Raw genomic sequence first — 14628 nt, forward strand, 5'->3', positions numbered from 1 at the left:
GGCTCTGAGTCACTGTCTTAAAGGTGGTGAGTGAAGACAGTCAAGATAATGTTTATGAAATTAGTAAAAATTATAACTTAGGCATACCTTATTTAGTAATTCTCGTTGTTTTGCGATTATATTCCCTAAGGAGTATTTTTACATTTTCATGCTTAGTTCAGCACTGTTACTATATTACTTATGATATCAAAATGAACATAGTGTAGAATATGTAAAAACTGCCGTTAAAATAATTAAAATGAAGCTGGGCAGTGGCGGCGCACGCCTTTGATCCCAGCACTTGGGAGGCAGAGGCAGGCTGATTTCTGAGTTCAAGGCCAGCCTGGTGTACAGAGTGAGTTCCAGGACAGCCAAGGCTAAACAGAGAAACCCTGTCTCGAACAAAATAATAATAATAATAATAATAATAATAATAAAATGAATTTTGATGTAGCAGCTTATTAAAAACCACCAAATTAAGTAAGAAAAAGCATATGCATATACCAGATTTTTGGTGCAGTATGTAAGTTAAAATAATGCATTTTAATGTTCATTTTAACAATTCTACCACATACAAAATATAGCTAATTCTATTAATAGATATGTATGTACAACCTTTATCTCAAAACTAACTTAACATACTTCTTTTCTGATTCAGAAAAAAAATCTATAGAGTTAGAGTTGGCCCTTGAACTTCTCGGTCCTACTGCAGCACAGTGGAGTTTCTAAGGATATACTCAAGAGTTTTGTCTCTTGTGCTGGTTTATGTTCTTGTGGCATGCGCAATGTATTGTTTTTCAGTTTCAATTTTGATTTACATTTATTTCTATTTTAGGTATAACTCTGTTTTTAAGATCTATTCATGGTGATGTCTAGGATTCTGAGATGCTTTAAATCTTGCTTAGTATTCTTTGCCTATTAGTATTCTTCTTCCTGTACATTGTTTCAACCTTTCTTCAGTTGTAAACAATGCCCCTGTATATGTTCCTTCACTTCCCTGTGCAAATGAGCTTATAGGGCTCTAGGAACTATCCTTTTGCCAGACACATATTTTTAAGCATAAACACATTGTTAATGTATGTGTTGCTCTGAAGTTTTAAACTTACAGTATTTTGTGGTTTTTTTATTTTGTGATATGGAAACATATCCTAATTGTTAAATGTTGAGTAAAAGGAAGCAAAATAATCTTAATATTTTTAACCACACATTTTTGTCAGAGTGCTTCATTCTTTTTTACTTTTTCACTTTTTTTCTGGTATTTGTAATGTGCTCCTTCCTTGCTGTCCTGAAATTCACTGTGTAGACCAGGCTGGCCTCAAACTAACAAAAAAGCTGCCTGCAACTGCCACCCAAGGGCTGAGATTGAATGTGTGCACCACTATACCATGCTCACTGTTACTATATTTTAATAATCTACCTCTCGGTACCAAATTCTGTAAAAGGTACATAATATTTGACCAAACAAACTACTCAATAATTATTATGAAATTAAAAAGAAATTATGATTGAATGTGTTTGTATACTTTAAAACATTAAGTAAATATAAGATACTGTTAATCAAAGTAGTTGATTTCAATTTTTTTTTTTTTTTAAAGATAATATGCTTGGATCTAACAAAACCAATACAATTTGCCCTGGTAAGTATAAATCCATAATTTAAGAGTATAATAAGGTTTTTTTTTGTCTTAATCAGTATATATTTATGAAGAGACAAGCAAAACATTTTTAACATAAAAATAAAATAAAGGCATGGATTTGCTTCATTATTATAAAGAAGTTCTAACCCTCCAACTATAAAAGATGAGAAACAGATTGTTTTCTCTGTAAATTTGTTGTTGTTTGACATTGTTTTGAGAAATCATTATCTGTAGTTCTTGTATGTTATAGGTAATTGACTATGATCAGTTAGGATCCATACTTTAGCACACGAGTATACTTGTTTATGAGCCTACATCTTTTGTTTTGTTTTGTTTTTTGTTTTTCAAGACAGGGTTTCTCTGTGTAGCCCTTGCTGTCCTGGAACTCATTTTGTAGACCAGGCTAGATTAAACTCAGAAATCTGCCTGCCTCTGCCTGGGATTGAGTGCTGGGATTAAAGACGTGTGCCACCACGCCCAGCTGAGCCTACATCTTTTACCACCTGCTTCTCCATAGAATATGCATTCAATGCATGGCCCTGTGATATTGAAGCTATTGTGTACCATTACATTCTTTCTACCAAGCTTATCAAAGGAAACAATAGAATCCTCTAGGTGAGCTTACACAGAAGAATGCTAAGAATTTTAATTAAAGTGATAGATCACTATTAAAAAATTTCTTTTGTCCTTAGCTGGGAAGATGGCTTAGCACATGAAGATGTTTGCCATATAAACTTGATGACCTGAATTCTATCTCCAGAGCGTACATAAATGGGAACAGGAGGCATTATCCTTTGACCCACATGTAATTTACACACATACAATAGTGTTTAAAACTTTTTGTAGAGCTGTAGAGATAGATCGGCAGTTAAGATCATCCTGCTCTTGCAGAAGATCTGAGTTCACTTTCCAGCCTTCATTCCTCAAACTTCCTGTAATCATTTCCATAGTACGAGATACCCTCTTCTGGCCTTCAAAGGTACTACACTCCTGTGTACAAATTGACACAGATATACACATATTTAAAAATAAAATAAATCTTACATAAATAAATTTGAAAAATATGAAAAAGTCTAATGGTTTCTAGTTCCAGGGCCTAGAGAGATGGCTTACCAGTTAAAAGCACTGGCTGCTCTTCCAGAGGATGCAGCTTCAACTCCTAGCACTCCCATGGCAGCTCACCACTGTCTGTAACTTCAGCCCCACCTTCACGTAGATACACATGTAGGCACATAAAATTGTATATATATGTGTGTGTGTGTGTGTGTATTAATTTTAAAAGATTCTAATTTTGGCTCTGATATTTTTCTTTCACTTGATGTAAAATCAGTGTCTGAAGCACTAGTTTTATTTTCATGTGAAGACCACTTTGTTAAATAAAAGAATGCTGCATTATTTCCAGTAGGATCCTAGAACCTCAAAAAACATTTTTTAAAAAGATTTATTTTATTATTTATTTTATGTATGTGAGTTCATTGTCACTTTCTTCAGACACACCAGAAGAGGGCATTGGATCCCATTACAGATGGTTGTGAGCCACCATGTGGGTGCTGGGAATTGAACTCTGGAAGAGCAGTCAGTGCTCTAAACCGCTGAGCCATCTCCAGCCCCACAAAAATATTTAACCATGAACTAGAGAGACTCTTCTCTTCCAGAGAAACAGTTCAATTCCTAGCACCCACATTGGACAGGTCACAGCTGCCTGTACTCCAGTCCCTTATCTGGCCTTCATGGGCACCTGTACACATGCGGCATGATGTTGAGCAGGGGGCGTATTTTTAGTGTTCCTGTTCATGTAAAATAGTTACACTAGATGGTAGTTTACTATTAACTCTTTATGAGGCTGTGATTCTGTAATTTCCTCTCAGAGTAGGCTTATTTAAAAAAAAAAAACATATCTATATTACGTCCTTGGTGGACATCAAAATATGATATACAAATTGAAGTCATTTCATGAAGCAGAATGTCTAGAAGACTAACCAAGAAGTAATTTCAGGTATCCGAATGTCAAGAGTTGGTGTATTCAAGATTATTACTAATAAAATCTCAATGAAATAGTTTTTGCTTGGTACTTAAACAGCACAAATAGCATTTTTTAAAAGATGGATATCTTAATGTTAATTCACACTGGGGGCTTCTATGCGGGCTCAGTTGGTAGAGTAGCTTACATGTAGGTCTATGCTCTTGTCCCCAGATCCCATGGGAGAGAACCCACTTGCAAATACTATTCTCTGCAACCATGTTTGTACTCCTACACACATGCAGAAACAAGTTTAAAAGAAATTCGTATTGAGACACTTCAGGCAAGAGCTTTGAGGCTTGTTGTCCTTGACCTCTCTGTTGTGCCATTTCATGGATTGGCTCATATTTGCATATTTGTGACAAAAGCTTTATTATCACATTTGTAGATTGCTTTTTTCTTTCTGTTATTACATTTTTCACACAAGAACCTTAAAATGTAATATTTTGAGACTCTACATATATAAAAGTAATATATATTTATGTACATACCCTTTTTAAATAATATAAAATATACTTTTGCCCTAAGATGCAGGATATATTTATTCTATTTAGATGTATTATATTTATTCTCACAAAATACCTTTCTTTTGTAGACAATTATCAAACAGCACAGCTGCTTGCCTTAATTTTAGAGTTACTCACATTTTGTGTGGAACATCACACATACCACATAAAAAACTACATCATGAACAAGGACTTGCTAAGAAGAGTCTTGGTGTTGATGAATTCAAAGCACACTTTTCTGGCCTTGTGTAAGTAACCATTTAAATGAACATTTTTGTAAAAATGGTTTAAGAAATACTTTTAGTACAGGTAAAAGCCAGTTAACCATATGAAGTCATCTGCTTATTAACAACATGTGTGATGTTAATAAGATAGCTGAGAAACGAAAGTATTTCACTTTCATATTCTTTTATTTTTAAAGGAGCAAGAGCATGTGAAGTAGAAGCAGTGGATTCCAATATACATGTTGCTAACATTTAGATTGAGTTGAATTAACCTAGGTTTTGTTGGAATACAATACCATGTACAATAACAGCATTGTGTCATAGAACTGTTGTGCTGTGTTGGAACTTTATCAAACTATCATGTTTTGCATGTGCATGCATGTATGCATGTGCTGATCTCAAACTCATTATTTAGCCAAGGTGGCCTTGATTTTTTCAATATCCTTCATCCCTGGGACATGAGATCTAATCTCAAAAGAACAAAACAAACAAGCAAAAACTTAAAACAGTGTTATTAACAGCCTGTTAATGTTTATTTTGTTTCTGTCCCTGTACTAATGTACATAAGCATATCCGTATGCACATACAGGTTTTTACTTTTGTCTTTATGAAAATTAGAGCATACTAGTATATTTCTCTGCCCTTCAGCACTACTATAAATCATTTGGTCTTATTTTTTTCTTTTTAAGGTTAAATAACATTTCATAGTATGATTTCCACAGATGTTTTATCATTCTCTAAAGCAAAGATTACTGAGTTTCTACTTTTTCACTACTCCAATCTACACTGTCTAGTACAAGAATGTTTTATATGCTAATGTATTTTTATAAGATCCATAATAGAATTGGCAGACAAAATGTTTGTCTCTTTTATATATTCTTTTTAAATTTTAACATCTGCTTATCTACCTGGTTACTTTCCAAAAGCACTTGGCGTGCTCGCTTCGGCAGCACATATACTAAAATTGGAACGATACAGAGAAGATTAGCATGGCCCCTGTGCAAGGATGACACCCAAAAGCACTTGGCATTTTCCCAGCACCCTGTAATGCCATACTAATAAATAAACGGGAAAAACACAGAACTTCGCTCAGTCCTAAGCTAGCTTGGTATACATTACATAGCTCAGGCTTATGTGAACCCTTCTACCTCAGCCCCGTGCTATGTCAAGCCACTACACTCAGCTATTTTGCTAATTTAAAAATTGTCCAGTGATAAAAATGTGTTACAGGTTTATTCTTTTTTTTCCCTTATAGGATATTTTCATATATTAATATAATTTATTAATTTTTTGAGACAGTAACCCATCAGACCTCAGATTTGCTATTGTAGGTCTGGATGATCCTTACACTTCTGCCTTTACCCCCAAAATGATGGGATTTAGGTCCAAGTCAACATGTTCATCCTAATTTACATTTTCATCTGATGTGAACTACAGGTTTTCTTTTTCATAGAACCTTTGTGTACTAAATTTATTTCTTAGGAAGAGGTGTCGTAGTCTTGCTTCCCTTCTGTTTATAATGTTTTCCATGTAACTTTTTTTAAAAGATCTTTACCAGAGCTGGAGAATGGCTCAGTTGAGATTTTTAAGAACAAAGACCTTAATTTGATTCCCAGAACCCATGGGCAGGGCTGGTCGTATGCACACTTACACTACCTCAAGGGAGGCAGAAGCAAAAGGATCTCTGAGGTTTGTTGGCTGGCCAGTCTCTACGAACTTGTGGGCTTCAGGCCAATGAGAGATCATATCCCAAAGAAGGTAGATGACACCTGAGATTCTCCTTCAGATGTTCCATGAACACTTCACACACACAAACATAACATACCTATTATGGTACATATACATTTTAAAATGCTTCATGAATTTTTACAAATTCATTTTACCTTTTATTTACTTTTGGAGGAGTTGTCTTGCTTAGGAATATTTCTGTGTTCTAAGATTACACAAATATGCTCTTCAATAGTTTCCAGTATTTTTATTATTTGTTTTATGTTTAATATGTAATATATATGAAATGTATTTTAGGATATAGTCTAACATGATAGTCTAGGTAGCTAGCCGCCTATTACTAACACCTTCATTAACTACCATAGGATGAAAATGCTATTTTTGCTACACAGTAAACTAAGAAGACACTTGTACTTTATTTCTTTAATATCTATTTCGTAATCTCATCAGATTAAATAGTAACAATGTTTTCTTTTCATTTCATATTTTTGTAAAAGATTTAAATGCCTTCCTTTTGAGTTTGCCCCTATTTTTCATAATTTTCTTGGTTATTTATAGCCATTATTCAGTTCATCTTATTTGGCATTACATTTCTGTAATAATTTTGGAAGGATTTGTGTTCTCTTGATAGATTTTTCATAAATAATCCCTAAATAGGATTGTAGACTAAATAGGATTGTGGATCATACCCACTGATCTCTATATCCTGAGTAGATGTAGATAGTAAGCCTTGCCTTGTTGCAGGCTCTCTATCATAATAAAGCCAGGTTGTCGTAGCTGTAGCTTATAAGTCTTTAGATTCATTTATCATTAGCAGCAACAGCGTATGACTCTTTATACTCGGACCTTCCCAGTGCTTCATTCTGCTTCATTTTTTTTTTTTAATTTTTACATGTGTATATGATGTGAGTGTGTGTGTGTATGAGAGAGAGAGAGAGAGAAAGAATGTTTTACACTAGGTACAGTTTCTCATTTATGGAGTTATGTCTTAATTAAAATAAGAGATACATAAAATTTGAAAATTAGTGATATCTATTAAAAAATTAAGCTAAAGGGGAAGTTATATTAAAGTACCAACACATAAAAATAAAGGATTAAAGTTGAAGTGTTGGTATTTTATAACCATTTTAACAATAATATTACTAATTTTTTTATCTAGTAAAAGCTAGTTAAAGAAGAGAATGCCTTTTTAAAAATATTTTAAAATATGAAATGCCATTCAGTACATAGTTCTTACTCTGGTATTTTTGTTAGCAAATGCAATCTGATCTACTAGATTCATACATAATTGATAATCAAAGAAATAGTGTCATAATGTGAATGTAGTATTGATTCAGAAGTGATATTTCTAAAGCAAGAGCAGAGGAATAGTAGGAGATCTATGGCCTCCATTCAAACCATTTAAAAGGTTAGATCTGCTCTTTAAGCTCTCACTTTTCTTACTCTCTAGCCCTCCTCTCTCTCCCTTCTCCCCTCTCTCCACGTGGCCATGGCCGATCTCTCTCTCTCTTTCTACAGTCTCTCTTTCTCCCTACCATTCTACAATAAAGCACTAAAACCATTTAAAAAAAAAAAACAAAGTTAGGTCTGTTATGTTACTGAGAGCTCCTTTGTATTTGAAGAAAGCTAAACACAAATATCTGCCTCCATAGATTCCTACCTTAGAAATAGCCCCGAATTCTAAGCTTCCTCTACTGCAACACTTAACTTTGCTCCAAGTGTTACTAGCAGGAGATTTTATAGATACTGATTTCTTTAATTATCACTATTTTGTGTGTGCATGATGTTAGAGAATTAACTTTGTGGAGTCAGCTCTTTCCACCTTCATGTGGGTTCTAGGTATTGAATTTGGTTACCAAGCCCTTATCCACTGAGCCAAGCCAGTTGTCATTCCTAAACTTTTTGTTTTCAAAGTCCTCTTCTTTTTTTAATATACCATCTTTTTATTTTAGAAAGACTTAAACATTGTTTATCTGTAAAATAATTTTAGTAGATTCATTAACCTCTTCTTTTTTTTAATTAGGTGCTCTTCGCTTTATGAGGCGAATAATTGGCCTGAAAGATGAATTTTATAATCGTTACATTACCAAAGGAAATCTTTTTGAGCCAGTTATAAATGCCCTTTTGGATAATGGAACTCGGTACAATCTTTTAAATTCAGCTGTTATTGAATTGTTTGAATTTATAAGAGTGGTAAGTTTATGATTTACTAAGATCTCTTAGTAATCATATATAAACAATTTTATGTAATTTTATATAAAAGTAAAACAATTGTATGTAATCAGATTGATTTCTTCATTCCTATTTTCCTGAAATTGTTCATTCCATGTGTCTTAGAGTCTATTTCTAATAAACTGAAATTTTAAAAATCACTTTTTTTTTATTCTTACTTATACATGGTTGATGGTTGAATGATAGTAGTTTCTTTTATTTGTGGGATTATATGGATCCTTCTGTGTGGTAGGTGAGCTGTACCAAGTCAGTCCCCAAACCACTATTGAAAATTGTGAAGTTCAAGGAGTTGGTAACACATAAGAGTAATAATAAAAAATGAATACAAAAATTAAAATTTTTCTTTCTTAGAATTTTATACAAGATACCTAAGCAGTAGGATGGAATTTTAAATTTTTAAGTATGAAAAGAATTGGGAGGTTAAAAGTAGGCCAACTGCCTTTTATTACAGGCAAAGGAACTGAGACAGCAGAAATGATTCAGTAGCCTGTTACAGCATCCACAGTTTGCAGCACATTCAGTGCCTGCTGCTACACCCTAGCACTTTCATACAAACTTTTCTCATAAGACGGGTTGGAGACAGCAAGCACAAATAACAGAGATAGCTGATTACTATAATCAGCAGAACACATTTACCTCTTATGCATGCATATATATACTCAAATAATTTCCTCAAGGAAACGGCCATGTGAAAAGAATGTGAAAGAGGAAAACTAAAAAATCATTTTTTGTTTGTTTCTGACCAGTCAGATTTCTGAGAGTCACCATTTGCCAAGACTATGATTTTTTAATAGGTGAAGAGGATAGACATGAGGTTTTAGCTTAGACAAGTGGCAGTGTTGGTTACCTCCATCACTGTCTGTTTTGATGACTCAGAGCCTTTCATAGGCTTTCTTATGGACTTAGATGTCTTTTCCTTTAACAGTTACATAAGATGAATTGGGTTCACACCTCTATCCCAACTCCTTTGTTAGAATTTTCTTTCTTTTTTTTTTTTTTTTGAAAATTGGTAAGCTTAGTACACTAAATCTTCAACCTTAACATGTCTTTATTCCATGTACAACAGTCTACTGCCAAAGTACAAAATACAGACTTCCAGTTAAGTAGTTCACCCAATCTGTATGTACAGTATAATCAAAGGAATCTCTTCTTATGTACTTAGATAAGACTGTTTTGACAGCATTAAATAGGAAATCATTAACATTTACTGAATATATGGGCTTAATACTGTTCTATAATAAGCTTTCAAGGCCTAAATTTTGTCTTTTGGTAAAATGGTAAAATATTCATAGGATTATGATAATTATATATAAAACTATAAAAGTTTTCTTAAAATTATGAAGTACTGTATAAAGCACTAAGACATAAACTAAATCCATTGCTTTTCAAATGTTCCTTATAGCCCCCTAAAGGGCTCCAGTGAATTGCCTCTCCTTGTTCCAAGTTTTCTGTGGAGTCCTGTCCTGGCTCATGTATAAGGAATCTAGGACATTTATTTTTAGAAGGTGATTTTGAAAAACCTTTTTTGATCAATTTTGGAACTATACAAGTTTTTGTTTTTGTTTTTCTCAACAAGTATTATATTGTTTTATAATGTGAATTTTGTGCCTATACAGGAAGATATCAAGTCTCTTACTGCACATATAGTTGAAAACTTTTATAAAGCACTTGAATCGATTGAATATGTTCAGACATTCAAAGGATTGAAGACTAAATATGAACAAGAAAAAGACAGACAAAATCAGAAACTGAACAGGTATTGTCTAAGTGTATTATAACATTTGTAGCAAGCAAAATTAAGTATAAAATTGTACACAGTTTAGATCTTACCCAGTGAAATTTTCTCTATTAGCAGAGCATAGAGTAAACTGTCTTTCTGCCACATCAATTAATTATATGACGACTTGATACTGCATATAGTAATTTCGATAGAGTCTTAATTTGCAACATACAAAAACATTTGAAGATTTCTCTAGCTACATCTTATTTGATATGCTGTACATGCTAAGTTAAACTACATTAGTTCATCTTGGTTAGTCATTCTTCCCAAAGTTTATCTAGTTATGACCTTGTAGTCATTACTCAGCATCTGACATATTTCTTACAGTGTACCATCTATATTGCGTAGTAACCGATTTCGCAGAGATGCAAAAGCCTTGGAAGAGGATGAAGAAATGTGGTTTAATGAAGATGATGATGAAGAAGGAAAGGCAGTCATAACACCAGTTGAAAAATCTAAGACTGAAGATGATTTTCCAGATAGTTATGAAAAATTTATGGAAACTAAAAAAGGTACTAATGTTCGTAATTTTCATATATCACCACTTAGTAAAACAATTATACAGCCTGAGTTTGATCCTTAACACTGTACACACACACACAAACACATATAAAATAATAACATTTTACTGATTTAAAAAAATCTGGCCAAGGTTTGTAAAACAAGAAGCACGGAATTTTATGCTGAATCATACCCTTTTAAAGTTATTTTGGATATTCATATTTAAAAAGTTTCCTTGAAACTTAAATGTTTTTAATGCTGTTCATTTTGAGTTTAGAAATGTTCAGTTTATAATATTTAAAACAGGGTCACGTCAGCGAACCCCAGCTTCTCAAATGCTGTGGTTACGGTGTGTGCAGCACACCTGACAACTGTTTAGAAGTTTGTTGTGTACTGTACTTTTGAACACATCCAGCCTGACTTTGTTTCTTTGCTAAAATTTCATTGAAGATTTCTATTATAATTAAATTTTTTCAAAGCTTTTATTATTGAGTAACTATAACTATAGAAGCTTAGAACACTCTACCTCTGATATTTACAGCCTGAGCAATGTGAACTCAAAGACATGATTTTCCTCTTTGAAATTTCAACTATTACTTAAGGGGGTGCAGTTAGGCATGGTGGCAGCACCTTTAATCCCACCATTCTTGGGCTGAGGTGGTAGAAGCACTACGAGCTTGAGGCCAGTCCATGTTACATAGGAAGACCCTGTCTTCAAAAAAGGCAAAACAAACCCAGGCATGGTGGCACCTTCTCATGACCCAGCACTAAAAGAGTTAGAGGCAGGAAGACTAGAAACTGAAAGTGATCCTCAGCGACAAACCAAGTTTGGGACCAGTCTGAGATACATTAGACACTGCCTCAACAAGGGAAGGGATAAGTGTTCCTACTTACGTAGAACTAAGATATAGCTAGTATCTTTCAAGAAAATTAATCACTGTAATTTTATGCCCTAAAGAATACTGGCCTGCAAATACTATTTGACTATTTAATAGAAATTTATATGTTGGAAGGCAAAATTATCTCTTGCATGACTTATTCTTCAGGCATTTCTTCTTAGAATCTCATTCAGGTGACTTAGTACCTTTTCTTTCAGCTATTCTCTCACTAACTCATTTCCTATTTATTAGTACCATGAAGACCACTTAAAGCTAACAAAAAGCCTACTGGTGTTCTAAGGAACATTATTTACTTTTCATTTGTATAATTGCTAGCTCTTGAACCCAGGGCCTGGCTAGTGCTCTGCCACTGAGCTGTCTATCTCCATTCCAGAACAGGTGCCGTTTAGCAGACAAGTTCATTTCTTTCAGTCAGTAGAGATGTTGCCCTCAATATTACTATAAAAAAGAAACAAAGGCCATGCATAAGTATTGTATCCATAATTGCATGCATGCTGTTAGGAAATGTGTCAAAATAAAATTAACCAGACTTTAAAGGAGTTTGGGCACTTATGCTATAAAGAAATCAAGTAAAGAAACTTGGAGTTTTTAGGGAGTAAATGACTAGGATACTTAAGAGTTATCCTTAGGAATTTTCAGTGGTGACTTGTGAAGGAAGATTTGTAGAGGGGAGTCAGTGAATGGAAGACAGTAACAGAAATCATACTGCTAAGAGCTTCTTTACAGGCAAACACTGAGAACGATCTACTGTAAGATGGTTGGTTCTGTTCATTGAAGTTCCTAAGAGTCTGACCAAAAAGAACATGTACTTATCTTAATGTGTACTGTTAGAAAGCATAGGCATAGGCAAAGTTGTATGTTGTCACTTCAACAAATGCTTCGACTTAGCAGTATTTAATGCAGGCTCATTTTACTTTTGCTCTAGCAAAAGAAAGTGAAGACAAGGAAAACCTTCCCAAAAGGGCATCATCTGGTGGCTTCAAATTTACTTTCTCCCATTCCCCCAGTGCTACTAATGGAACAAACAGTACAAACAGTAAGTCTGTAGTGAGTCAGACAACACCAGCAAGTTCTAATGTGTCCTCTTCCAAAACTACAAACTTGGCTACATCAGTGACAGCCACAAAGGTATGTAAAATAAAAACTCCATACAAACTCTGCCTTTTCCATCTGTAAAACTACTTTGTGTGTGCTGATGATTTAGATAAAAGTTTCAAAGAATGAAAAGGTTTTGTTATCATCAGAACCTGACTCCCAACATTGAATGCAAACACGTGGTTATCTTGCATATTATGTAAATTTTAGGTTAAACATTTTTTTCTTTTAGAACTTTTATTAAAGAACTGTTGACCATTTTATTTAGCTATATATGAGCCTATTATTGAAAATTACCAGTTTGTTGCCGTTTTAAACATAATAGCAATGTGAACTTTACATATATCATTTCAGATCTATGTGTAAGTCTGTATAGAATGTGCATTGTACCCTATTTCCAAATGCAAATGCTCAATAAAATAGGAACAAATGGATAATTTCTTAACATACTACTTGTATAACACCAAAAGTTAGTTTTGTATTTAAGAAATATTAGGGATATTCCCACTTAATCATGAATAAGACAGCATGTTGTTATTACTGCTATTATTTAACCATGACTGTAAAATATTGGTTAGCACATTTAGTGAAACAACCAAAATTACTACTGTATAATCTCCTATTAGAGAGTAAAAAGTCCTTGTGTGCTTGAAACTACACTTGGTTATAATTTACTCTGTTGCAGAGAGGGGAAAAAAAATCCTCTCCTACAGTTAATTTAGTCATTAGTTTTGATCCTTAATGATCATTGAATTTTCATATATTAAAAAAAAAGGAAGTTTGCCAGTCATGAATTGCTTATGCCTATAATCCCAGGAGTTGAGAGTCTGTGCTGCATAGTTAGTTATCATCTACAAGCTCTTGTCTCAAAACAAGAAAACACACCGCAAAAGCTGGATACGATTACCTGCTTTCTGCCGTTAATGCTTTTCAGGAGGCTGCAAGACAGAGGTATCATGAGTCCTGAAGTTCTTAGGAATTTGCAGTTTCTCAAAAAAAGTATGAGATAGTTCAATAATGAAAATTCTTTTCAGAGCTAGACGGATGACTCAGTGGTCAAGAGCACTGACTGCTCTTCCATGGGACCCAGGTTCAATTCCCAGCAACCACGTGGCAATTCACAACTGACTATATATAACTCCAATTCCCAAGTATCTGACACCCTCACACACACATGTAAGCAAACCACCCATGCATATAAAATAAAAATAACTCAATAAAATTTTTTAAAAAGGTTCTTTTCAACAAATAATAGATAATAGATAACTACATTCAAGAGAGATGTTGGACTTACATGATATAAAACTTTTAAAAGGCCTAAACATGAATACAAAGCTCTCAGAAAGCAGGAATATTGATGGGCTAGAATTGGGACAATATAACACCCAAGGCATAAATGACAAAAGAAAAAAAAAACCTATATAGCATGGTGATCAGAAATGATACTAGTATAAAATTTAAAAAAATAAATAGGGGCTGGATAGATGGCTCAGCAGTTAAGAGCACTAACTGCTTTTCCAAAGGTCCTGAGTTCAAATCCCAGCAACCACATGGTGGCTCACAACCATCTGTAACAAGATCTGACTCCCTCTTCTGGAGTGTCAGAAGATAGCTATAGTGTATTTACATATAATAAATAAATAAATCTTTAAAAAAATAAACAAGCAACCCACAAAATGGGGTCCTGCTTTGGAAACCCTCTAACAAGTGGGGTCAAGAGCATGTGAAGGACTATTACCAGTAACATCAAACCCCAAAGGACATTCACAGACATTTCTCCAAAGAAACAAAATATTATAGCCTAAATAAGCACATAATAGAATGTTTGACATCATTACTATAACAAACACAAAACCACAGCAAAGAGCTGAAGAGATGGTTCCATGGGTGAAGCACTTGCTGTGAAAGCATGAAGATGCAGGTTCAGAGCCCAGGAACCCACATAAGGGGCTTGTGTCTATTATCACAGCACTCATACTGAAGATGGGAGGAGCCATGAGAATGCCCACAAGTTTGCAAGCCCCAGA

At 34.0% G+C, this 14628-nt stretch overlaps 1 protein-coding gene and 1 pseudogene across 4 annotated transcripts in view; both read left to right on the forward strand.

Annotated features, from left to right (window-relative positions):
* Window positions 1-14628, forward strand: part of Ppp4r3b (protein phosphatase 4 regulatory subunit 3B) — a 46871-nt gene that overhangs the window by 28294 nt on the left and 3949 nt on the right. For 3 of the 4 annotated variants that reach the window (XM_021176118.2, XM_029484032.1, XM_021176120.2), the window contains 6 exons: window positions 1575-1616; window positions 4232-4390; window positions 8118-8287; window positions 9943-10082; window positions 10434-10618; window positions 12432-12634. In XM_021176118.2, coding sequence (XP_021031777.1) covers window positions 1575-1616; window positions 4232-4390; window positions 8118-8287; window positions 9943-10082; window positions 10434-10618; window positions 12432-12634 — 899 coding nt within the window. The remainder of the gene's footprint in view (window positions 1-1574; window positions 1617-4231; window positions 4391-8117; window positions 8288-9942; window positions 10083-10433; window positions 10619-12431; window positions 12635-14628) is intronic. The other variant, XM_021176119.2, reaches the window with a different exon arrangement.
* Window positions 5301-5400, forward strand: LOC115032598 (annotated as a pseudogene).

Source organism: Mus caroli, chromosome 11 (assembly GCF_900094665.2).
Source record: "Mus caroli chromosome 11, CAROLI_EIJ_v1.1, whole genome shotgun sequence".
NCBI lineage: Eukaryota > Metazoa > Chordata > Mammalia > Rodentia > Muridae > Mus > Mus caroli.